This window comes from Pseudorca crassidens, chromosome X (genome assembly GCF_039906515.1).
Source record: "Pseudorca crassidens isolate mPseCra1 chromosome X, mPseCra1.hap1, whole genome shotgun sequence".
NCBI classification, from domain to species: Eukaryota; Metazoa; Chordata; class Mammalia; order Artiodactyla; family Delphinidae; genus Pseudorca; species Pseudorca crassidens.
This window is the reverse complement of record NC_090317.1, coordinates 87284371-87312351: the sequence shown is the minus strand read 5'-3', so window position 1 is coordinate 87312351 and position 27981 is coordinate 87284371. Positions and strand designations below refer to the sequence as shown.

Here is a 27981-nt window from a genome sequence, read left to right as displayed (position 1 = left end):
ACACGGGAGATAGCCAACACACTCAAAATATCCAAATCAAGCACTGACATTCACTTGCACCAGCTTGGTTATGTGAATCGCTTTGATGTTTGGGTTCCACATAAGTTAAGCAAAAAAACAATTCTTGACTGTATTTCTGCATGCGATTCTCTACTTAAACTAACAAAAATGTTCTGTTTTTAAACAAATTGTGACGGGCAATGAAAGTAGACATTTTACAATAATGTGGAACGGAAGAGATCGTGGGGTAAGCGAAATGAACCACCACCAACCACACCAAAGACCAGTCTTCATCCAAAGAAGGTGATGTTGTGCATATCGTGGGATTGGAAGGGAGTCTTCTATTATGAGCTCCTTCCGGAAAACCAAACGATTGATTCCAACAAGTACTGCTCTTAATTACACCAACTGAAAGCAGCACTCGACGAAAAGCATCCGGAATTAGTCAACAGAAAATGCATAATCTTCCATCAGGATAATGCAAGACTGCATGTTTCTTTGATGATCAGGCAAAAATTGTTACAGCTTGGCTGGTTCTGATTCATCCGCCGTATTCACCAGATACTGCACCTTCGGATTTATTTTGGTCTTTACAAAATTCTGTTAATAGAAAAATTTCAGTTCTCTGGAAGACCGTAAAAGGCACCTGGAACAGTTCTTTGTTCAAAAAGATAAAATGTTTGGGAAGATGGAATTATGAAGTTGCCTGAAAAATGGCAGAAGGTAGTAGAACAAAAGGGTGAATACGTTGTTCAATAAAGTTCTTGGTGAAAATGAAAAATATGTCTTTTATTTTTACTTAAAAACTGAAGTAACTTTTTGGCTAACCCAATAGTTTTAAAGGTTCACTAACTGGAGATCCCTCTTTGCAGGAAATGGAGGTCTTGGTGCCTGGCTGGCCCCACGTCTACAACTTTATGGTTCTTCCAAAGAGGAAAGGAAGATCTTAAATTAGTTCCCAGTACCAACACTCTTAAATAGGATGCTAGCTCTGAATCCATGCTATTACGGAGATACTGACTGAGAAACCACTACATAATCTGGGATAACAATGCCCGTGGCCCCTATAATATATAGGCACCTCTAGCATGCCAAGGCCCGGAGACCACAGGGTTGAAAATATTATGCAACATTCTAGCATAACATTATGCCAGACTCTGGTTGGCCTGGCAATGCCTCATTTGGCTGGCCTGGGTCTGGGATTCTACCACTCCAGCTCAATGCCAAACTCCTTGGGCCCTTTCTTGTCTATGCTGTGACTTCACTTGTTTGGGGTATTCAATCAGTCCACAGTTTTCCTGTAAGAAATTACATTATAACTCCTGGGGACAAAGGAATACTGATATTCAGTCACTTCTCTAAGTACTTCTCCAATGTATAAAACTTTCCATCAAAGTTTTGGGGCTAGGCCAGGACTCCCATCAACCCAGCATCCTAGATAATGATTTCAGCATAATTGATAGTCCCAGACTCGATGCTGACACCCTCAAATGTTAACTGGTCCCATATCTGCTGCTATACTCATCACAACTCCATGGCCCCATGAGCTGATTTCCCCTCATCGGACAGTCTCATACTTCACTCTCTATTATTCCCCTATGACGACCCCACATTTCCTTCTTCCTCAACTTGATGGACATTTTTTGTAATAGTAACAGAGAATGTCACCTGAGCACTAAACCTCCAGCAATGTTACCAGGTGCCCCAGGAGACGCAACCACTTATACAAATAACTCTTGCTGCTCTGGAGGTCTTCAATATTCATACTGACTACCTGTCACCCTCTCCAGTTAAGGAGTCCACAATAACCATGTTGGTACTAGTGTCAGCTAGGCTAGGAACAGAGCATATGCAGACTTGAACAGATTAAAATGTGGCAAGGCTAAGACAGGAGGTGAGAGAGAAGAAAAGGCAGTTGAGGAAGTTAAAGGGGACACAACTGGGTATAAAAGTGGGGTAGAAGAGCCAGAGGTAGGATATGAAAGGAGTCAGAATCTTTATTTGGTGGGTTTTAGCATGGAATTGTTGCAGCAGGACACCACAACCTCACCAGGTGCTTCCTCACTGACTTCCCCTTCATGCCCTCCCCCTAGGCTGCAACATCAACTGGCTACAAAAGGGAGCACTGAGACATCTTTTTACCTATTATATTTGGCCTCATCACCAGCTTTGGTGTAATAGACACAAGGTGTTTAGGTCTTTTTAATTCTGTAACAGATTCATCTCATAGAGGCTACCCAGATAATGGCATAACTCCTGGCCGACCACATAAACCAAACAACTCAGGTCTTAGAAGCCCTTAATGAGGGACAAAGCAATCTATTTGCTATGACAATTGATAATACATTACATTAAACTACCTACTGGTATTTCGAAGTGGAGCTTGTGCCTTGAAGGGGACCTCCTGTTGCATGTGGGTTAATAATATAGGAAAGATATCCAGAATAGTTCAACAAATAAAATAACAAACCAAAACAGCCAATTATATTACTAAAATACTCCAAGAGATTCTCAAACCCCCATTAATTTCTTTTCCTGGCCATCTCCTTCTGCCTGGGGTGAAAGGCTCTACACTATTATTTATGGAGCTAAAATAATTGCCGGACTAATTACTTTGGGCTGGCTTTGCAAATCTGGTCCCTTTCAAGTACAAGTTTATTTACAGGGAACCTGGGAGGTTGTTATGCTAATTCAAACGCCAGGGATGAATCAAGACTTTAAAGAAGGAATTCTGACCTACACTGACGTTTGCTTTTATGCTCTAAGTCTCATTTACTGCTTCCTTCATCATCTTGAGAGGGCTCACCTGCTCCCCACCCCAACCCACAAGAACATGTATCCTCTTGCTGCCTTTTAAACTTCCCCTTTATAAATAAAGGCCTGTGCACTTGCTTTTCTCTGTTCTGGGGCTTTCTCCCAAAGAGAGCCATCCTTCCCTGTCCCTTGACCTGGGACTTCTCCAACTGTGTTAACAAATCCTTTTTTGATCATACCAAAGGACTACTGTCAGGAGTTTTTCCACCTGAAACTAACCTTGGGAGGGAGCCTCTCCATGTCAAAATGGAGTTGCTGTAACACAAGGGAACATTTCCTCAACCTGATCAAGAGGAACAAAACAGTCAACACAAAATCTTCTGCTAGCCTCAAACTTTTTTTTTTGGCTAACCTCAAACTTAATGGTGAAATACTGATTGAATGCTTTCCCCTCTGAGTTCAGGAACAAAAAATAAAATAAAATAAAATAAAAAGCATTTAGTAGAGTCACAGGATACAAAGTTAATAAACAAAAAAACTCCTAAATTGCTTCGGCAAGGCAGTTAAGCATCTGAGTCTGTAGTAGCCAAAACTTCCCCCTCTAGACACCCCAAAGTATTAAAATATGTGTGCTACTGGTACAAGGAGGCTTTCTCTATTTCTACACCTCCCACTAAATTCCTTTGCAGTTTTAAGGAGAATTCTAGAAGCATATACATCTCGTGTATTGTCCTGAATATGTATGGCACTCAATAAATGCCAGTTAATAAATATGAGGTTTTAACAACAGCAATACTCAAAGTAGTGGTGATGTCAAAATGCAAGGACATTTTCTATAAGTAACTACAAAGTACCCACAGGTTCCAAAACAATTTTCTACAGTAAGAAACAATTTTCTATACTATAGCTTACAGGTCTGACATTTAATTCTGAGAATGGAAACCATTCTGATTGGGCTTTTTAGACCAAGGTTAGGGACTAACCATTGAATAAAGACATGTTTCCTATCACACCTGCAATGTAAGTGTAGCACAAAAATCCAAGTGTACAATAATACTACTGATTACAAATGATTCACAATACACTGCAAAAAAGAGTTCTGTAGTGTAGTAGTTATCACATTTGCCCGACACAATACACTGCAAATGGATATTTATTTGAAACTGGACTCTGACCTTTCTCTATTTCATCACCAACTAGAAAGATACATAATCACACAGTGGACAAATGTGGATAGTAAAATTCTACAAGGATATAAAACACACAGAGAACACTGCTAGGTTATTCCAGCTTGGTATGAACAAATTCAACTCCACTTACCTAGGAGAAAAAGTGATGGGCCATAATATTCTGCATTGCTGATGATGTGTTTCAGGGAGGTAGGCAGAGAACCATCCATCACTAAGAGAAAAGCAAACATCAAGAAGAATATGATGAGACCAGTAGTAGTTTGATGGGTGGGGATGATGGATCAATATATTACATATACCACACGGTGGCAAAGTCTATGTTGATTCCAATTTAATGGCCTCCACTTGTCTCCTCCTAATATTCTATTATTTATTCCTTGTCCATGCAATAACCTTTTAACAGTAGGTCAAAGAATAAAAGAATACAGACACTGAGAGACAGAGTGGGGTAGCAGGCTGGAAGTGAACACAGATTCAAAAGCTGGAAAAGGAAAAAAAATAGGTGAATCATTATTAAATAGTTGAACGAACAATCCTTAGGTCTAGGAAAAGTGACACTAAAGGACTAAAAGCTATTCAAAATGGCATGGCCTTTTCCTAAAAAGTATGAAAAGGACCAATTTTTGAGAGAATCAAACACCCCTCCAGAAAGTATCTAGAATCAAATACCATGTCGTATGCCATCTGAGAAAGCAGGGTCTTGAATGGCCTTCTTGAGGAAATTCAACATGGATTTCAGAAGTGCGGCTCGTTGTGGAATACACTGGACTCCTGGCAAGGGAGAAAGAGGATTATACTGGTTCACCATTATGTACAATGAGCAGGTACATAAAACAAATTTTTAGATCCACATGCACTATAGCAACACTAGCAGACATGCGAAGTGAAATCTCTGGATGTTGGGAAGAACATTTACCTAAGCTTTAAAACTGGAAAAAATAAATCACCAAGGACTACACAAAACCTATACTAAGGTTAAAAGTCTAAAGTAAAAAAGAAAAATTACAAAGTAAAAAGATTAACTCTGATCCTCAGTTACTATTTTGAATATTATCTGCCCTCAAACATGGATGTTTTGATAAAATAATCAAAGTATGAATAGTTGGAAAATTATAAAATGCTATGAAATAAATGTTAATACGAGAAAATGAATACCAGAATGGCAAAGTAACAGTCACAGTCATAAGAAGCAAACCTCCAAATGTACTGCTTAAGCTCCCCCAAAGCACCTTGCTTCACTAGTTTAGTAATTCAATCACTGTTATCAGCTGTGTCTCTCCACGTCTACATACCAGGACGAGGGCCAGGGCCAGAGGAGATGCTAGTGCTGCTGGAACTTGATGCCCTTAATTCAACATCCAGCCGGTGCTCCATAGGGATGGATGAGCCGGGACTACTTTCCATAGTCACATCTGCAACTAAAGTAAAAGTTATGATAAAGAAATTAGAATAAAAGGCACCACCAAAGAGAAGGTTATTTGAGAACAATTTTTTTCCGTAAGGTGAGATGAATGATATCAAAATGGAGAAGGATTAGAATATTGAAACCCAAAATGAAAATACAGTTGACCTTTGAACAACACAAACGTTGGGGCCCCAACCCTCTATATAGTCAAAAATCTGCATATAACTTTATAGTCAGCCCTACATATCCGAGGTTCCACATCTGCGGATTCAACCAACTGTGGATTTTTCTTCTGATCTTTTTTATACATACACAAACATACATACATGTGCCTACTTATACACAGGAAACACAGACTCATGGTTTTCTAACCTGCTTTTCAGTGAATATACAATTTTCTCTACGAGTATATCACAATCACCAAGATTAGTTTTTAAAAATGTAGATTTCCTGGTCTTACTTACTAAATCAAGCATTGCACTAAATCTTTATTTTAGCAAGCACTTTAATTTATTCTTATGCTTACTAAAGTTTGACAACCACTGATTTATAGTGAACAGTGAGTCTTTAAATTGTCTTCTACACCACCACATTTAGGAGATGTCACATTTTAATCAGCACTCAGGACCACATGACCACACCCATTACCTCAAATGCCAAGTCACCCACTGTAGACTAGAGATAGAAATTGGGTAAAGGGGCTTCTAGGGGCAGCAATGCACATAGTTAATTGTGTTCGGGAAAAAAAGGAATGAAAACTTAGGTATATTTAGTGTAAAGAATGAAAGCATTATAAAAATTCTAATACCTTTATTATTAGCATGATAACAGATATATGTAATGACATCCTGCGTCAAGATAAGATTAAATTCTAAGAAAGCTGTTTTGTGGAAGTTTTTTATTTTTGGTACTATTAAGAGCTACGAACTGGGGGAAGTTTTAAAAATGGACTTACCTGATGCACCCCAAGATTAAGAATACCTTGTCTTCTATCTTTCAGATTTTATGATTTAAAATTTGTTCCCTACCCAACAACTTTTTCACCTCTCCCTTTCCTTCTCAAAATGGCCAGGTAGTTTCACAGGGTCCCATTTTAGTGTCTACATTCTCCTTATCTTTCCCTAACACATATTTAAACACTTATGATATACGTATCAGGCACTACTGGAGATTACAGCAGTGAACAAAACAGTAACCTGATCTCACGGAGCTCACACTTTATTGGGAAAAAGAAGATAATGAACCAATGCTTATAGTAACTGTTAATTACCATCCATATCAGTTTCCATTTCTTCTCCTTCTTGTGTAGTACTGGGTCTCTGGATCTTTGGCTTGATCACAAAAGGACATTCTTTTCGGCACAAATCCACTTCATGCTACGATCAAGGGGAAAACAGTAAGATAATCCTACATAAATAACAGAGATTAAAAATATTTATAACAAAAGAATAGCACAGGCAGATTACAGAACTGGTTTCTAAAAACAAAAGAGGGATAAAATGGCTCTTTAGGGTTATAAGGATAGTTCCTAGGCTCAGCTCTCACTACATACAAGTATATGCAAAGTGCTCCGAAGTGCTCCTTGTATACCTCAAGTCTATAAATGAAGATAGAAAGTCCACTATGGGATTGAAAAGCTGCCATGTCCAGATTGGTGATGAGGTCAACCACTCTGACAGCTCTGGTGACAAATGTTATCTGGTCCTGTTCATCACCAAGAAACTTTATGACCTATGAGGGAGAGAAAAAGGTAAAACCAATCAAATGAAAAGACACAAAGCTGTAAATAATGTGCTCTTCTGGAAACATGCAGTCTAGGGTTTCAGAGAAGCAGCATGGTATAGAAGGAAAAAAATATATGTTTGATTTTTGGTGCTTGCCAAATGATAGCTCTATCACTTCTGAGACTCAACCTCCTGAGGTGATAGGGACATAAATTACCTTTCAGGATTAAATAAAATATTCAGGGAGAAAAGAGCTGGTGCCCAGTGCCCAGGCACATGGCAAAGCCTATCATGCCTAAGGTCACGATAAGATGTGGCAATATCTTAATTAGTACCCAGGGCCTCCTATCACATCATGCTGGACTATGAGCAATTCTAAATAATGGAAATAGCTGCTCTTAAAAGTTGTTAATGAAGATAACTAGAAGGCCAAACTTGAGAAATTAAGTATAACATTTTCTGGGTTAAGCTTTCTTATGCTAACTGTTCTCACTGCAAACCATTCACAACTCTGTACCCTCTTAGTTGATTTCCCCACAAATGTATTTTTTAAAACAAGTAGAGCACCTTCAATAAGGCTTCCATCATTCCACAGGAGACCAAGGCTTCGCCACCAGCATCGTAGCTGGCCAGATGATATAAAAAAGAGAAGAGAGCAGTGGCAAACTGGTGAGGGTATGGATCCATGGAAGGATCTACAAGGGAAGTGGAGAGAGAGAGAGAAAGAACAAGCTCAGAATTTGGTGTTAAGTTGGCAGGATGCTAAACAAAGGCAGACAAAGCAAAGGGCAGGGTTCCTCTTGGTGGCTAGGACAATAACCACCAAAACTTTACCAATCATGGCCTGGATACAGTTCCGCACAAGTACAGGCAAAAATCCATGGTAGGAGGCAGTTCCAGTACAGTCAATAATACTGCTGAGCTTGGGAGTTCTCTCCAGGTGGACAATTGATGTTAATGTTCGTAAAGAAGCAGCTTTAATCTCCTTTGAAAACAGAAAGTAAACATGGGATGTGTTAAATAAGAAGTAGATGACTGAACCAAGTTGCTAATACCCACTCTAAAATTTAAGTTATTCTACTGGTAATTGCTTGGAGTAGATGGAGGTCTGTTGAGAATAACATTGAAAATCCTGCGTTTGTTAAATTTGCAGCGAAATATCCAAAGAGGAAAGGGCTAAGCTTCCCTCTTGGGGTTCATTTTAACCTCTGGGAAAAACCAAAAATCAGATAAATACATATGAGCCTGATATACACAGGAAAATATTAATAAATACTTACCATAAGCTGCTTATCTGTTATCTGAAGGACATCTACCAACTCTTCTATCAACCCATTATACAAGATACTGTTTGCGGACTCCTGCAAGGCATTGGAATACACTGCAAAAGGAGAAATAAACACTTTAGGCAAGAAGGCAGTGGTCAAGCCACTGCCCAATGACAAACCTTTTGGCACCTACTGGTTCTGGGGAAGGACTCCCTTCCCACCAGCAATGGAGGGCAGAATCACTGAATTCTAGAGGACTGGATCAAACACAGTGATAAGCTCTAAATACCCACCAAATTGACAGATTCTCCTATTAATGATATTGTCTTGGGCAAAGATTTTCAGGAATCAAAAGAGAATGAAGAATTAATATTTTATAACATCACTACTTGATAACTCTATTACACCCAGGACTTCCATTTTAGTCTCTTCATGTGTTTGTTTTACACTGGAAACACTTATACAAACTGTAAAGAACAGAATTTATGGACTATTGCAGACTAAATCAGAAACTTGTATGACACTGTAGTAAAATTTGAGAGAATGCATGTAATCTACTTCCAATAAATCCCACACAAAGGTAATACTGAACACAGTCTCCTGAAGTGCAAACTAATGGGATTTGAGCACATTCAGTTTTCAACAAACATTTCCTGGGTACCCACTAACATACCAGAAGTTATGCTAGGTATGTTATGCTAGGTATGAATACAAATAGAATAGTAGGAATTTCATTTCAAGGAACTCATAGTTTTAAAGAGTAGAAAAACAAGTAATTACATAATGAAGGATGGTAATATTAACAGGAGCTACCATTTTATACCTATGTGCCTGGCCTGTGCTAGGTACTTTACAGGTTTTCATTTAATCCTCAGATCAGCTTATAAAATACTTATTAAATGAGGAAACTGAGGCCAAAAGGATAAACAGGTGCCTAATAAACTGCAGTCAGGGCGAAAGCCCAGGACTGATTTCAAAACCAGTGTGCTTTCCACTGTACCACCCTACAGTTAAAAGTAAAATGCACAGTACTATTTAATGAATTTCAAAATTATACTCCCAAAGAAGAGGAAGATGAAATGGCAAGAGGAAAAATAGGGCCCAGAGGAAGACGACTATCTGAACACTCATTAAGAAAAACAAAACAAAAACCGCCCCACCCAAATAAAGACTAAACCTATGTGATATATGTCAATCATATCCTCTTTCTGATCCAACATTAAGGAGCCCAAGGATGATGAATACAGTGAACACTAGGAATGCTGGCAATTTTACAATTTAACTTGCCACCTAGGTAAATACAATAAGCCCCATAGCAACAAAGACAGATGAAGTTCAAAGGAAATCAAGTCTAAACTGCCTAACCAGGGCCTGTTAATTATAGGGTGTTATTCTCTTACCTAATATAGATATTGCATGCAGCCTGGCCTGAACAGCTTGCAATCGCTTCCTGTGATTAGAAAAGCCATGGGCCAGCCGTATGTGTGTAAATAACAGCATCTGTAGAGACATAAGACCTAAATTAGGAAACCAATGGAAAAGGTGACTATACTTTCTGAGGAAGGGCTAAATCTTACTCATGGGGCTACTTGACATTTGGCAAGAGTTCTGATTGTTATTAATCAAATCAAATATTTGATCACCATTACAATGAGCAGAAAAAAATAACACAACTAAACATTTTCTTCTTTGGTATCCAAAGTGTTGAGCTACCACCACTTATTAGATATTCATGGTGAATAAGGCTGCTTCTGTTTTCCTCAAAGTCTCACCAGGACCTAGGAAGTCAGTTTAAGTGTTGGCCTCATAAAAGATGAGGAAACTAAGGCCCACGGAGGCTAATTTGCCCACTGTCTGACTCCATTCTTTTTGCTATGCTATATCCCAGCCCCAGCACATATCACTGATCTATATGGATAACAACCACACCCTTTAGATATTTTTAAGACATATCATACCTGCTTATCCTTAGGAATGCTGTACATTTTGGTAAGAGATTCCATGATTTCAGAAGGGCTTTCTGAAATCTACATTAGAAAAAAAACTGTTAGGAACAAAAAGTGAACCAAATGTTAAGAACTAACCCATAGTCAAAGATTCCTCTTACCTTGTCAAGTTGCTCTATGTGAATATAATGTAGTGTGTTACTAGATGTCTGAAATTAAAAAGATAGGAGAGTTGTTAGGAGTCACTGTATACCTTAGCTTCCCCCTGCCATAGGACTGCAAGAGCTATCTGAAAAACAAGATGTCACCCCTAGGTTGAAGCCTCAACTGAATGCTCTCAAAAATCAAAATATTCTTTAGAATCCCCCCAAATGTTCATTTTATATATTTTCAGCAAAGCTTCTTTGAAACCAGTAGATTAAATATATAATGCACATAGCCAGATACATTTCATGTTCTTCCTTATCCCTTTTTAACCTGTATTGACTTAATACCTACAGCCTCTGTATTCACAGTAGAGTGAATCCATGTAAATGGTTTCTTTCTAAATATGCATTAGAGCTGTTCTCAAGGCACCAATAATCTAGAAAGATTATTTATCATTATTATATATTTTAAGTAGAAAGGAAAAAAAAAGATCTTGTTCACTAGGCCACTTCTAAACCAAAGTGAATTTTGCTATCTCCTCAAAGAATATGCAATGTCCAGATAATTGAAGCAGGACCTTGTAAGCAATACATAGACTTCTTGCAGGCTGGCTTAAGTAGAGAAAGTTCAGCCGATCACTACCTAGACTATTATACCAAACAGTGGAATTCTCAACTGAGACTGAGAAAAATACACCAGTCCTAACAGTGCCACATAAACAGAGTCCTGTCTTTTGGCAGTTCCAACGTAAGTAAGATTCAAACCTATCAGAGCTGGGCAAACAATGAACACTTATTCCTGAGAAGCTGCTGGATATATTTAGCTTGGAAGGGCAGCAACGTAGCTCAACATCATTCCCTCTTTTTACTGAGGAGTCCTAGAAAAGTTGACCCCAGCTACGGATTACTGACTTTATTAGAACAAGTGTGAATGAGACTCACCCTTCTCTCGATTTTGACCTCGGCCCCAGGGTCTGCATAGAATTCAAAGTGTAGTGTAGTTGCACTGGGTGGGTATTTCTGTGTATAAAGCACATGAAAGAATGAGATACCATCTTCTCTTAAATCTTCCCTCGGACTTAGCCACTTGTCCAACCCAGTGTGACAGCAGAATGAGCAGTGTCGTCAGCAGCTACAGTGCCTTCACTCCTTGTTTTAGCAGAGCTCAGATGTCTTGTAACAACACAGAATCAGGAGGGTGGAGCCCAGAGCTCTAAAAGCTTTCATATTCCTTACTTGATAACTCAAGTTATCAGTTGTTCTTTCTTTCAAGAGATCAATTTTGACTGCAGCTATTCTCAAGAGGAAAAAGAGAGGCAAGTCTGCCCCGAATAATTAATAAGAATCCAAGGATGAAGGACAAATACAAGGGTCTAGGTACCAGTTCGAGAATGGAAAAGAACACTCTTATGGAAATCTCAGTGAATATAATCACCTTTTGAAATATTTTATTCAAACTATGCCTCATGGGCCTACCTTCATAATTCTTTAAATACTCCTTTCCATACCATCCTACATCATTTCTCATGATATCCAACTGCTTTTCTGCACAGGTAGATACCAAGTCAATATAAACCAGACCCTGACAACAAATCCTATTTAACTCTAGAAAAGCAACATGAAAAACAAAGTAAGACTGCAAGAGCATGTCCATTAAAGCGTATCTTTGAAAGAAACCGGTAGCAGTGGTTGCCTCTGGGGATGGAGAATTACTGTATACCCCTTTCTACTCTTAGAATTTTTTAACATGTATATGTATTACTTCCTTTCAAAGTACACAAAGTTTTCAAAGTCCTATGACATGCCAAATATCAATAAATAAAAGAATGCATGATTTCTTAATATAGGCTGAGACCAAGATGGGCAACAGACATCACGCAAGCCTAGTAGAGTATGTCATACTGTTTTGCTCAAGTGGCCAAGAACAAGCTTGATATACATAAGGAGTCTCAGAATTAATCAACTAAACTTTAAGATGAAAAATAATTTTCTCAGAATTAGAATTCCAAACTGAATACCCTTTAAGATTTATATAGCTTTGATTATTAAAACAGACAACATTCACCTCTCATATTACCCAATATCCACTCATATAATGTACACTAAAGAAAGTATACCAGCTAAGGTGGGAAAGTAATTTGTTCTATTTGTAGTTTTCTGTGACCAGAAAAAGAACCATTCTCCTAGGGGTAAAAAGGCTTGTTAAGATAAATATACTAAATTTCACTGCAGCCATTTGTCCTATACATGACAAATTGATAAAAGAAGCAGTACATCTGTTGGAAAATACAGCTGCTTCTTGGCATGGAATTGTATCATAATAATCCAGTTGTGCTTTGTGGTTCTACAGCAACGTATCAAAGCAGAGGGGAGGATGGCCTGAGTTCATAGTCTAAACATGGGTTAAAGGTATGAGCAGGACAGGCATGAGGGGTAAACATGGAAAACACACAGAACACTACAAGTTCTCAATAACCAAGATGGCAGAACTGTTCTCCAAGCAGCCATTCTTAAATCATGCCAGACTGCCCAGAGTTCTGATAGTTCCAGTGAAAAAGTACAAGGAAGGGGCTTCCCTGGTGGCACAGTGGTTGAGAGTCTGCCTGCCGATGCAGGGGACGCGGGTTCGTGCCCCGGTCTGGGAAGATCCCACATGCCACGGAGCGGCTGGGCCCGTGAGCCACGGCCGCTGGGCCTGCGCGTCCGGAGCCTGTGCTCCGTAACGGGAGAGGCCACGGCAGTGAGAGGCCCGCGTATCACAAAAAAAGAAAAAAAGAAAAAAGAAAAAAAAAAAGTACAAGGAAGTGTACTTTCTGGGATTTTTCATCACTTTCAAACTGACTCACCAAACGCAGTTTCTTACTCAAGAGATGGGTATGATCATATACTTTGTTTCTGAGATTCTTCATTTACCACCAGTACATTGAGAGCCCAAGCATTTCTAGAAAAGGTATGCTATATCTCAATTGATCTCAGGTTCCTCAAAAGTCCTGATGTGAAGTGGCAACTTTAAATACCATATATTCATTGTAAAGTAAGGCTCAAAAACAGATCACGCACAGCTCTGTCAAAAGACACCCATATCCCAAAGAGTCACTTACCATCATATGCAAGTCTCTGCAACATTCTGCAAGTCCAAAGCCATTCTCCTTTCCACCCCAGCTCTTGGAAAAAGAGAAAAGACAGTGTTAAAACAGTGCCTAAGGTAGCTTTGTGTATAAAATATTTATGAGTATGTGGCTGCCTGGAACACAGTGTTGAGAAGACATCCAATGTTAAAGTCAAACAAAAAGAGGGAGCAAAGAGAAGCAAGAACTTCAGTAAGACTCAAGGCAAGATGGTCTGCCTAAAGGTGATTTCTCCAATGAGATCAATTTCATTATTCTGTGAGGATGCTACTGAGAACATGAACAGCTCCTGCAAGCAAATGTATTTTATATGCCTGCAGTCAGGCTTGCTGAAAGGTCAGTCTTGATCCATTGGGTCTTCAGTACTGTACTGTGCTTTCCATGCTCAGCCTGCTCACCTCTCACATAGGGTGGAATTACATGCTCTCCAGTTTCTTACTTTTTGACATGAGCCAAAGTGCAAAGTAGAAGATTCTGCATTGCTTACTACTACTATACTCTGCCACCACAAAGTCTAAAAAACTCATCAACAAGTACTAGCCCTTAAGGTAATAGGGGAGAGTGGCTCAACTGTACACTATTATTGACTTCCAAATCCAAAACCTCAGCCATACAATCTTGCTTAAAAACTAGCCTGCATTTTCAACAGCGTTTGAGATATCCATCATTTTTGCCTAATTCTGAACTCTCCCAGGGGTGGGGCGGGCACTTGTTGAAAACATTCAAGAGTAAGTGCATTAGTCCCCTGGGAGAGGCATACAATTGGGGTAAATAACAGACAAACTGAAAAGCTTGGGAAGAAAGGCTGGGGCGTGCAATGCTTTGGGGAATAAGGGCTTTGAAAAGCCCTTTCCACACACTCCTGGGAATCTAGAAGGCCACATGTATGCCCAAGGTTGGGCACATTCTCAGAAAAGACCTGAGAAAGCACTAAGTTCCCACATCTCTGGCTGACATCAGGCTCTATGCAAGCCAGAAGTGAAGGCTAAGTCAGAGCTGTAAACTTCCTGAGTACTGAAGACAGTGAGTATTCACGTTGAAGATACCAACATACACACAGACCCCACCGGCAAAGACGGAGATATTTTGGTTCCAGGAGTTTAAAGCAAATAAAACTAGCTGACCACTAAGCTAATAGAATAGAGACTTCAATGACCACACAAAACAAAGAATTACAAAGTCAGTTCAGAAAAGTCTAAACAAACAACGACAAATCATAACAACAAACCCTGGGGAGGGGTGAGAATCTGATTTCCAGAGTTGCCACATATAATATCCAAAATGCCCATTATAGCAACATAAGGAGTGATGCCAGCAAGATGGCCAAATAAGATGTCTCTCACAGCACCCCCCACCCCTGCAACAATTTGGCATCCATTCATGGAGAAAAGTGCCTTTATGGGAGCTGTGGAAACCAGCCTCATATGCAAAGGGACCTGGGAGGAGGCATACAGACCTCAGTCCCAGCTGTGGACCCTGCAGTGGCCTGTGAACCAGCTGTAGCCACTCTCAGCAGCTGTTTGAGAGCCCGAGGAGAACACTGTCTTAAACAATCATCCATGGATGATAAAGGTTAAAGGACAAAATTTTAAAAAAAAATAAGAGCTAAAATAATGTTAATGAATACACAATATAAAAAGAGGTAAACTGTGACATCAAAAACATAAAATGGAACGGGAATAAAAGAGTAAAGTTTTTCAGATGCAAAGTTAAGTTGTTATCAGTGTTAAAATAAAACGATTATATCTTTTTCTAAAAAATAAATTTATTTAATTAATTTATTTATTTTTGGCTGCATTGGGTCTTTGCTGCTGCGCTCGGGCTTTCTCTAGTTGCAGTGAGTGGGGGCTACTCTTCATTGCGGTGCGTGGGCTTCTCACTGTGGTGGCTTCTCTTGTTGAGGAGCATGGGCTCTAGGCACGTGGGCTTCAGTAGTTGTGGCACGTGGGCTCAGTAGTTGTGGCTTGCAGGCTCTAGAGTGCAGGCTCAGTAGTTGTGGCACACGGGCTTAGTTGCTCTGCGGCATGTGGGATCTTCCTGGACCAGGGATCGAACCCGTGTCCCCTGCATTGGCAGGTGGATTCTTAACCACTGCACTACCAGGGGAAGTCCCAAAACTATTATATCTATGTTTTATGTAAGGTTCATGGTAACCACAAAGCAAAAACCTAGATTAGATACACAAAAGACGAACAGTAGGGGATGAAAGCATACTACTACGAAAAACCATCATTCACAAAGAAAGGCAGCAAGAGAAGAAAGGGACAAGGGAAGTACAAAACAACAAAAGACGAACAGTAGGGGATGAAAGCATACTACTATGAAAAACCATCATTCACAAAGAAAGGCAGCAAGAGAAGAAAGGGACAAGGGAAATACAAAACAACAAAAAAAGAACTAGTAAGATGGCATTACTAAGTCCCTGCCTATCAATAATTACTCCAAATGTAGATGGACTGATTTTCCAATCAAAAGGCATAGAGTAGCTGGATGGAAAAAAAAACAAGATCCAACTATATGCTACCTACAAGACTCACCTCGGCTTTAAGGACACACATAGGCTCAAAGTAAAGGGATGGAAAAAGATATTTTACACAAGTGGAAACCAAAAGAGCAGGGATAGCTACTTATATCAGAAAAAACAGGCTTTAACTCATAACCTGTAATGGGAGACAATTAAGGTCATTATAGAATGATCAAGGGGTCAATTCAAAGAGGATATAACAATTGTAAATTATATGGACATAATGTTGGAGCATCTAAATGTATTAAGCAAATACTAATAGATATGAAGGGAGAAACAGAGAATACAATAATAGTAGAAGATGTCAACATCTCACTTTCAACAATGGCTAGATTGTACTGAGAGAAAAATCAAGAAGGAAACATTGGATTTGAACTATACTTTAGACCAATGGACCTAGTAGGCATATGTATAACATTTTAACAGCAGAATACACACTCTTCTCAAACCCACATGGAACATTCTCCTACACAGATTATATGATAGGTCACAAGACAAGTCTTAGCAAATTTAAGATAGAAATCATACCAAGTATCTTTCTGGACCCCAACAGTATGAAACTGGAAATCAGTAACAGGAAGAAAACTGGAAAAATTCACAAAGATGTGGAAATTAAACAATACACTACTGAACAACCAATGGGTCAAAAGAAATCAAAAGGCAAATTAAAAACATCTTGAGACAAATGAAAATGAAAACAAAACACATGAAAACGAATGAGATGCACCAAAAGCAGTTCTAAGAGGGAAGTTTATAGGAATAAATGCCTACATTAAGAAACAAGATCTCAAATAAACCTAATTTTATACCTCAACTTGAAACTTGAAAAAGAAACTAAGCCTAAAGTTAGCAGAAGAAAGGAAATAACAAAGATCAGAACAGAAATAAATGAGACTAGAAAAAACACAGACAAGATTAATGAAAATAAGAGTTCTTTTAAAAAAAACTACTCAACAAAATAGACAAAACTTTAGCTACACTGAGAAAAAAAGGCTGAAGACTCAAATAAATAAAATGAGAAACAAAAGAAGAGACATTATAACTGATACCACAGATACAAAGGATCATCAAGAGACTACTATGAACAAACTGTCAACAAACTGGATAACCTAGAAGAATTGGATAAATTCCTAGAAATATATAATCTAACAAAACAAAATCATGGAGAAATGAAAATATGAATATACCAATAATGAGTAAGCAGACTGAATCAGTAATCAAAAAATACCCCCAAAAGAAAATTCCAGGACCAAATGGTTTCCTTGGTGAATTTCTCCAAACATTTAAAGAATAACCAATCCTTCTCAAACTTTTACCAAAAAATTGAAGAGGAAGGAACACTTCCAAACTCATTGCTTGAAAAGTTACCATTGTTTGGCCAAAATTACCCTGATAACAAAGCCAGATAAGGACACTGCAAGAACAGAAAACTACAGGCCAGTATCCCTGATGAACAAACTTGCAAAAGTCCTCAGCAAACTACCAGCAAACCAAGTTCAACAGCATATTAAAAGGAACATACACCACGATTTAAGTGGGATTTATCCCTGGAATGCAAAGATGTTTCAACACATGCAAATCAGTAAGTGTGATACCACATTAAGAGAATGAAAGACAAAAATCACATGATCATCTCAAAAGTTGCAGAAAAAGCAATGTCAAAATTCAACATCCTTTCATAATAAAAACTCAAAAATGGGGTATAGAAGGAACATACCTCAACATGATAAAGGCCACATATGACAAGCCCACAGCTAACAGCATACTCAAGGATGAAAGGGTGAACCCTTTCCCTCTAAGATCAGGAACAAGACAAGGGTGCCCACTCTAACCACTCCTATTCAACACAGTATTGGAAATACTAGCCAGAGCCAATTAGGCAAGAAAAAGAAATAAAACGCATACAATTCAGAAAGGAAGAAGTAAAACTATTTCCATTTGCAAATGATATGATCTTATACACAGAAAACCCTCAAGGCTCCACCAAAAAACTGTTAGAATTAAATTCAGTAAAGTTGTAGGATACAAAATCAACATACAGAAATCAGTCACATCTCCATACACTATCTGAAAAAGAAATAAAACATTCCCATTTACAATAGCATAAAAAACAGTAAAATACTTAGAAATAAATTTTACCAAGGAGGTAAAAATCTGTACACTGAAAACTATAAAACACTGATGAAAGGCATTAAAGAAGACACAAACATCCTATGTTCATGGACTGGAAGAATTAATACTGTCAAAATGTCCACAGTACCAAAAGCAATCTACAGATTTTAATTACTATCAAAATTTCAATGACATTTTCCCCAGAAATAGGAAAAACAATCCTTAAATTTATATGGAACCAAGAAGACCCCAAATAACTAAAGCAATCCTGAGAAAGAACAAAGTTACAGGTATCATACTTCCTGATTTCAAACATCATTACAAAGCTATAGTAATCAAAACAGTATGGTATTAGCATATTAAAAACACACACAGACCAACAGAACATAATCAAGAGCCCAGAAGTAAATCTTCACATAGTCAACTAATATTTGAAAGGGAGACAATAATTAATGGGGAAAATATACTCTCTTCAATAAATGGTGCTGGGGAAAACTGGATAACCAGTTTTCAGGATAACACACAGAAAAATGAAATTTGACCCCCTATCTTATACCATCCAAAAAATTAACCTAAATTTGGGGCTTCCCTGGTGGAGCAGTGGGTGAGAGTCCGCCTGCTGATGCAGGGGACATGGGTTCGTGCCCTGGTCCGGGAAGATCCCACATGCCGCAGAGCGGCTAGGCCCGTGAGCCATGGCCGCTGAGCCTGCGCGTCTGGAGCCTGTGCTCCTCAACAGGAGAGGCCACAGCAGTGAGAGGACCGCATACCGCAAAAAAAAAAAAAAAAAAAAAGAATTAACCTAAATTAAAGACTTCAACATAAAACCTGAAACCATAAAGCTCCTAAAAGAAAACACAGGGTAAAAGCACCCCAACATTGGTCTTGGTGACAATTATTTGGACATGACACCAAAAGCAACAAAGGCAAACTGCATCAAACTAAAACACTTCTGCACAGCAAAAGAAACAATCAACAAAATGAAAAGACGACCTGCAAAATAGGAGAAAATATCTGCAAACCTTAGTAATTTCTTATAAGAAATTACTATCCAAAATATAAAGAACTCATGTTGATATAACTGAGTAACAATAACAAAAGCCAACCATCTGATTTTAAAATGGGCAGAGGAACTGAATAGACATTTTTCCAAAGACAATATACAAATGGCCAACAGTTACATGAAATGGTTCTTAGCATCACTAGACATCAGGGAAATGTGAATCATAGCCACAATGATATATCACTTCACACCTGATAGAATGGCCATTTTCAAGAAGACAAGAGATAACAAGTATTGGTGAGTATTTGGAGAAAAGGGGACCCTTGTGCGCTGTTGGTGGGAATATAAATTGGTATAGCCACTACAGAAGACAAACAGTATGGAGGTGCCTCAAAAAAGGAACTATTAGATGATCCAGCAATCCCAGTTCTGGCTATCTATCCAAAAGAAAGGAAATCAGGACAAAGAGATATCTGCACTCCCATATTTACTATAAAGTTATTCACACTAGCCAAGGTATGGAAACAACTTAAGTGTCTGTCTATGGATGAATGGATAAAGAAGATGTGCTGTACATACACATACATACACACACACACACACACACACACACACACACACACACACAATGAAATATTGTTCAGCCACAAGAAAGAAGGAAATCTCCCCTTATGTGACAACATGCATGGACCTTGAGGGCATTCTAATAAGTGAATAAATCAGACAGAGAAAGACAACTACTGAATGGTATCATTTATACATGGAATCTAAAAAAGCTCAACACATAGAAATAGAGGTTAGAATGGTGGTTGCCAGGGACTGGGGATTGGGGGAAATGTGGAGATGTTGGTCAAATCGCACAAACTTCTACTGTGGTAATCACTATGCAATATATTAAGAGTATCAAATCATCATGTTGTATACCTTTAAGTTACACAATGCTTTAATTCAATTATATCCCCATAAAACCAGAAAAAATTAATTAATAGAAACCATTCCTGAGCAAGTCCAGACACTGGATTTAGTAGGCAAAGACTTTAAATCATCTTTTTTAAATATGCTTAAAGAGCTAAATGAAATCATATAAAAAGAACTAAAGGAAACCATGAGAATGATGTCTCATCAAACAAAGAATGTCAATAAAAAGTCAGAGGTTATAAAAAAGGAAGCAAATAGAAATTCTGGAGCTGAAAAAGCACAATAACAGAAATGAAAAATTCACTAGAGTGGTTCAACAGCAGATGTAAGCAGGGAGAAAAATGAATCAATGAACTTAATTAAATATATATAACGTTAGGTGGTAATATGTGCTACAGAAAAAAATGAAGAAAAGTGTAATAGGGAGTATGGTAGGTGTTCTAATTTTAAAACAGGATGGTAGGGAAGACTTCACTGAGATGGTGGCTCTTAAGACTTAGAGAAGATAAGGGAGCAAGCCATAGAGACAACTGGGGATGTAGCTGTGCAGAGGCCCTGCAGCAAGAGTGTGCCTGCCACTGTCCAGGAAAGCAAGGGTGCCAGTTATCTGGAATGGACTGAGCCTGGGGGAAAGAAATGTGAGGTGAGGTCAAAGTTTGATTTTATACACATTACAATTGATATCCAGCAGAGATTTTGAGAAGGCAGTAAATATACAAGTTTGAGGTTCAAGGAAAACATACAATTTTTGGAGTCAATGGTCCTTAAAACCATGAAATTGGATCAGATCACCTAGGCAAAATGTATTGATAGCTGGATAAGACACAGAGCCTGGGGTGGAGCCCTGGGCCACTCTAACACTCAGAGGCAGCAGAAGAGGAGGCACCAGTCAAGCAGACATAGAAGGGCAACAATGGAGGACCAGGAGGGTGGTTCAGAAGCTAAGACTTTAAAAATAGTATTTTCAAAGAATATTTAATGCTGTGGGAAAATACTCACCATAGGTTACATGGGGGGGGGAAGCAGCATATGAAACACAATGTTAGTTATTTTTTCTACATGGTGGTGGTTGAGGATTATTATTATTTTCTTCTTTATACTTTTTTGTATTTTCTTAATTTTCAACACTGAACATGCATCACTTTTATAAAAATTCTGACAAATTTATTTGAAAATAAATATTGGAAGGTGGGAAAAAAAAAGAATCAATGAACCTGAAGACAGGTCAACTGAGATTACCCAGTCTGAAGAGCAGATAGAGGGAAAAAAAAGTAAACAGAGGTTAAGAGATCTGTGGGACTTCACCAAGTATACCAACATATACATAATGGGAGTCCAAGGGGAAGAGACAGAAGAAGGGGCAAAGAGATTATTTAAAGAAATAATGGCCAAAACATCAAATTTGACAAAAGACATGAATCTATAAATCCAAGAAGCTCCATGAAATTCAACAAGATAAAACAACACAGATCCACAGAAAGACACATTATAATCAAATTGTCAAAGGCCAAGACAGAGAGAATAATCTTGAAAGCAGAAGGAGAAATGTGACTTGTTATGTACAAGGGATCCTCACAGCTGATTTTTCATCAGAAACGATGGAGGCCAGAATGCAGTGGGAAGACATATTCAAAGTGCTAAAAGAAAATAACTGCCAATCAGATTCTATATCTGGCACAGTTATCTTTCATAAATGTAGGAGAAATTAACACTTTCTCAGATAAAAGCTGAAAGAGCTTGTTGGTAGCAGACCTGCCTATAAGAAACGCTAAACGGGAGTCCTTCAGGCTGAAATGAAAGGACACACCACAGTAACCTGACTCCATATGAAGAAATTAAGAACACCAGTAAGTTAATTTCATAGGTAAATATAAAAGGCATTATTAATGTATTTTTGGTTTGTAACTCCTTTTTTTCTGAGTGTTTTAAAAGACAACTACATAAAAAAGTAAATTCTACATCTATGTTGAATGGGCACACAATATATAAAAATGTAATTTGTGGCAACAACATACAGTGGGAGGAAAGTGCTATATAGGAGGAAAGTTTTTGTCTACTCTTAAAACTAAGTTGGTATTAATTTGAACTAACTTTTCATTAATGAAGATGTCAGTTGTAATACACAGGGAAAACATTAATAACTAGACAAAAAACAAGAAAACTAAGACTTGAACATTAAATCAACTAGACCTAACAGATATATACATATATATAGAACAATCCACCCCACAACAGAATATACATTCTTCTCAAGTACATACAAAACAGTCTCCCATATAGACCATATGTTAGGCCACAAAACAAACTTTAAGAAACTTCTAAAAAAGAATAAAATCATACAAAGTATCATCTCCAACAACAGAAAGAAATTAGAAATCCGTAACAGAAGGAAATCTGGAAAATTCATGAACACATGGAAATTAAACAATATACTGTTAACAACCAATGGGTAAAAGAAGAAATCAAAAGGGAAATTAGAAAATTCCTTAAGATGAATGAAAATGAAAACACTTCATATCAAAACTTATGGGATACATTTATGGGATAAAGCAGTGCTTAGAGGGAAATTTACAGCTGTTAATTGCCTACAACATTTAAAAAAGAAAGATCTCAAATCAGTAACCTAACAGTCTACCTTAAGGAACTAGAAAAACAGCAGCAAACTAAACCCAAAGCAAACATAAAGAAGGAAATAGTAAAACTGGAGCAGAGATAAATGAAACAAAATAGAAAAACAGAATCAGCTAAACCAAATTTGTTTCTTTGAAGATATCAACAAAAATAGACAAACCTTTAGCTACACTGACCAAAAAAAAAGTATGTTCTTGCTCTCTCAAGCTTGTTCTTTTAAAATATACATATAGGGCTTCCCTGGTGGTGCAGTGGTTGAGACTCTGCCTGCCAATGCAGGGGACACGGGTTCGAGCCCTGGTCTGGGAAGATCCCACATGCCGCGGAGCAACTAGGCCCGTGAGCCACAACTACTGAGCCTGCGCGTCTGGAGCCTGTGCTCCGCAACAAGAGAGGCCGCGATAGTGAGAGGCCCGCGCACCGCGATGAAGAGTGGCCTCCGCTTGCCGCAACTAGAGAAAGCCCTCACACAGAAACGAGGACCCAACACAGCCAAAAAGTAAATTAATTAAAAAAAAACTATTAAAATATACATATAGGAGGAACCAGTGAAAAGGGAAAGATTTAAGACAGCTATTCTGTTCATCTTCAATAACGACCAGAACAAGTTACTTGATTTCCCTGATCTTTACCTCAAAATTGAGCCTATGCACAGGGGCATACCTTATTTTACTGTGCTTTGCAGATACTGCTTTTTTAACTGAAGGTTTGTGGCAACCCTGCATTGAGCAAGTCTACTGGTTTTTTCATTTTTCCAACAGCATTTGCTCACTTCATGTCACTGTGTCACATTTTGGTAATTCTTGCAATATTTCAAACCTTTTCATCATTATTATATTTGTTATGATGATCTGTGATCAGTGATCATTGTTATTACTATTGTCATTATTTTGGGGTGCCATGAACCATGCCCATACAAGATGGCAAATTTAATGGAAAAAAAAAATGTGTTCTGACTGCTCCACTGACTGGCTGTTCTACCATCTCTCTCCCTCTCCTCAGGCCTCTCTGTTCCCTGAGACACAATAATACTGAAATTAGGCCAATTAATAAACTTACAAGGGCCTCTAAGTATTCAAGTAAAAGGAACAGTTAGTTGCACATCTCTCACTTTGTATCAAAAGCTAAAAATGATTAAGCTTAGTGATTCTTACACATTGGATCCATTTCTGGAAATTTTCCACTGTTATTACCACACTATTTTAATTACTTTTAGCTTTATAAAAAAAGTTAATACCCAATAGGAAGAGTACTTCCTCATTTCATTTTCAATATTTTCTTGGCTATTCCCAGGACTTCCAGTGAAGAAACATGGAATTTGCTGAAAACTGTGAGGACAAGGGATATATAAATACTTGATGCCACATAGGGGTGACAGGTAAGTCAAACCAAGGATCTGAATTTGCAAGGCAGAATAAGCTTGAAAGGCTATGTATCTCCACAATTATTTTCCTTTTGTTTCTTCTGTTGTCACAACTAACTGTTTTTTAGAATAGTTCAACTATTACTGTCACCACTAAATCTATCTTTTGTAATCTAATAAAAATCAAGTGCCTACGATAAGAAAGTTGTGGTAAGCTGGGATCCTTAAAAGACCATGTCAAGCCAAACTTGATTCATGAAAGTCTGTGATGTTGTGACATTTCTGAGATATTACCATTATTAAATACAAAGAAACATTTCTTACAAAATTATGTAAAGTTAATATGGGAAAACACTGATGCTAGTATGTTAAGTAAATAAAGTAGGATATCAAGTTACATATACTATATGCATTCAGCTATGTAAATATGCATAAAGACTAAGAAAATGTACCAAAATGTGAAGAGTAGACACATAATTATGATAAATTTTCTTCTGTACATTTCCAAAATTTTTAAATACTAAGCACATATTTTTATTATGTTTGTTTTGCAGCCAACAAGATAAACCTATGGAATGTTTAAGATTCAAGGGTACTTATTAGTTAGTACTAAGAATAACTAGTTCTTTGTCCTTTTAATTATGCCCCTATATCACTTTTTCAACTACTATGTGAGCTTTTTAAAGAAAAGAACATGTTTTATACTATATCCAGCACAGGATTAGCCATATACTTCTTGAATGTTATCAAGTGGAAGAGTTGGGTGTGGATTCAAGGAGCTGGGTCTCAGGCTGACACCCAGGTTTGGAACATAAACCATGCTTAATCAACTCTACAAACAGCAGTTATCACATTTTACACTTTATCAGGGGCTAAAAGCCCATGGGCTTTTCCTAAAAATAATATAACTTCGGAATCTCATCGTCCTCACCTACTCCACAGTTACCATATGATCCTGGCAATTAAGTAGACACCCAATAAATAACATTTATATCAACCATGTCATATTTGACACCATCTCACTAGATGGGATTTGCTCAAGAATGGGTATGTATTCAGGTATCAGGGAAAAGGTCTAGATGCCTTTGAGATGGAACTATAAGAATCTGGTAAGATTTTGTAACTTTGCCCAATAGGATAGATTAAACCAATGGTTCTCAAAGTATGATCTCTGGACCAGCAGCCTCAACATCCCCTGGAAACTTATTAGCAATGCACATTACTGGGCTCTGCCCTAGGCCTACTGAATCAGAAATGGGGGTTGCAGGAATTGAGGTAAAGGGGTATGAGCAGACAGGGGAGGGAGACTAATCTATGCTTTAATAAATCGACTCTTTCTCATGCATGCTCGAGTTTGAGAACCAGTGTACCCAGACCCTCACAAAAATCAACCAACTGGCTTTTAACTGATTCAAGTCTTCCTGGAGAACTTCTGCTACATTTGCAGTTCACTAATATCTGTGCATAGTCACAACTGGCTCACATCACTGGGTTAACTGAGTCACTAAAAAACTATCGTGAGAAAATGGTTAAAAATAATCTTGGGGCTTCCCTGGTGGGCGCAGTGGTTGAGAGTCCGCCTGCTGATGCAGGGGACACGGGTTCATGCCCCGGTCTGAGAAGATCCCACATGCTGCGGAGAGGCTAGGCCTGTGAGCCATGGCTGCTGAGCCTGCACGTCCGGAGCCTGTGCTCCGCAACGGGAGAGGCCACAACAGTGAGAGGCTCGCGTACCGCAAAAAAAAAAAAAAAAAAAAAAAAATCTTGTATTTGCAAATCCAAGAAAATATGCTCAAATTCTAAGGGAGGCTCCATCTGGATGAATAACAGGTGATTAACATTCTCTTTATACTTTCCTATACATCCTAGAATTTTTGCAATACATGTTACACTTATAATCACACAAAAATGATTTTAAAGTAACCATGCACCTAACAATAGCCTGAAACTTGAGTTGTATGACTTGTGAGGTAACCATTTATTATTCAGCTTTTAAAAAGTTAGCCCTACCAACTTTCTTCCAAGAAAGCTTTCTAGCAATGGCTACCTCTCTCAAACCTGAGTATGCATTATCAGTTTGCCTCTACAAACACTGGACAATAGTTTGACTAAGCTGAATTTAACATGAGCTTTTTTGCCTTCAATTAACAATCATTACCACCACAGACCAATTACTAAGCACAGCACTAAGAACCCTACATTTTATTTTATTCTGAAAATACTCTTAAGGTAGATATAACTAAATTCTCAGATGAGAAAACTGCTATCAGAGCTAATAAGGTAGGCCAGGACTCAAAATCCAGATCTTTTATTGCAGCTAATATTTCCCTCCAAGTAGAATCGGATTCTAAACTTTCTTTCCAGAAGAGAAGTGGCCATTTTTGAACAAAGAGAGATTCTCTTTGTGAGCAGAGATTCATGAAATCCCTCAAAATTACTTCATAAAATTGAGAATACTTCCTAGGATTTGGGGGTAACTTAGTTAAATGGGCCCCAATAGTTCTACTCAATTAGGCCAGTAAAGTTAACTTACGTATTCCTATTCATTTTGACACTGCAAGAAACACCTGTGAAAAGGAATAACAGGGTCCAACTTCTGTGTCCTTCCAACTCTTCACCCATGACTCACCTCTGCCAAATGCTGCAGCCGGGTTAGCAGTGGGGTTCTCTTGTCAGATCCAAGGCGTGTGATATAATTTGATCTTTTGCTAAATACGTACAGAAGGTTGAGGACTGCCAGCACCACTTGCATATCAGAAGAAGCCAATAAAGTTGTCAAATGCTACAGGGGACAAAAATGGGGGGGGGGGCAAGTTCATGGTATCAGGCATACAAGACCTTGAAAACTTGAAATGCCATGGATTTATAAAGCTATCAAGAAGTTTAACAATACAAAAAAATTTATAAATATCTGAGCACCTACAACATGTAACCTTATGCCCAAGCAGCTTACAATCTGGCAGCAAGCCAGAAAGTCCAATTTAAGTTAAAAAAATGTGAACAGTTCAAAATTACATAGGTGTCTCCACAGGAAGAAACAGATTACAAAAGAGACAAATGTAATATATTCTAATACATAGCAGAACTCAAGAACATTAAGTTTCCAACTAGACTAAAAGTATAGACTAAGATAATTTTATGCTCCTTCTGTATCCTTTACAACAAATACAAAATTGGAATTAATTAAAACACAGGGCTCTTCATATAGAAACTAAAAATAACAACAGCTGGTGGCACCTTTGACTGTTACAATACAGTGTATGTAACAATAACCCGAGAGTAACTATTTTTGCTTTTTAATACAATCAAAATTCACCAATATATTGAAACATTTGCTTAGTGTTAAAATCAGTATGTAATTTAGCTGGAAATGAACCAAAGTATTTCTGGTTGCTGATTATCCACAGAAGGCTATGGATTTCCTTTTGCAGCTTATCTACTTCATCTTCAACAGACTGCTTAGCCATCCCCTACTTAAAACTTCAGGCACTAGGTCTTTAATTCAGTTATTCCACTTCTCTTCTTAAACCATTTACTTTGTTTGTTCTGATTCTGTTTCTTTAATGAAGACTTAGGAAAAGTAACACATAACAACAGGGCACTAAATCAAGTGATAAAAACTCTAAAGTTAGGCTAAAGGAAGAGAGTTTCTTCTTATACTGATTTTTGACCAATTCAAAAGTTCACTAATTCCTGTGCCCACTTTACTTTTTAAGAATACATAGCATGAAGCAAGAGAGAGGCATGGACATATATACACTACCAAACGTAAGGTAGATAGCTAGTGGGAAGCAGCCGCATAGCGCAGGGAGATCAGCTCGGTGCTTTGTGACTGCCTGGAGGGGTGGGATAGGGAGGGTGGGAGGGAG

At 38.1% G+C, this 27981-nt stretch overlaps 1 protein-coding gene across 12 annotated transcripts in view; it reads right to left on the bottom strand.

The window, feature by feature from the left end:
• Nucleotides 1-27981, bottom strand: part of HUWE1 (HECT, UBA and WWE domain containing E3 ubiquitin protein ligase 1) — a 143359-nt gene that overhangs the window by 82390 nt on the left and 32988 nt on the right. For all 12 annotated transcript variants that reach the window (XM_067723113.1, XM_067723112.1, XM_067723123.1 and 9 more), the window contains 14 exons: nt 26742-26894; nt 13535-13597; nt 11376-11453; nt 10449-10496; nt 10300-10368; nt 9742-9841; nt 8354-8454; nt 7908-8058; nt 7641-7768; nt 6940-7080; nt 6620-6725; nt 5237-5362; nt 4614-4715; nt 4075-4155 (listed from right to left, as the gene is read on the bottom strand). In XM_067723113.1, coding sequence (XP_067579214.1) covers nt 4075-4155; nt 4614-4715; nt 5237-5362; nt 6620-6725; nt 6940-7080; nt 7641-7768; nt 7908-8058; nt 8354-8454; nt 9742-9841; nt 10300-10368; nt 10449-10496; nt 11376-11453; nt 13535-13597; nt 26742-26894 — 1447 coding nt within the window. The remainder of the gene's footprint in view (nt 1-4074; nt 4156-4613; nt 4716-5236; nt 5363-6619; nt 6726-6939; nt 7081-7640; nt 7769-7907; nt 8059-8353; nt 8455-9741; nt 9842-10299; nt 10369-10448; nt 10497-11375; nt 11454-13534; nt 13598-26741; nt 26895-27981) is intronic.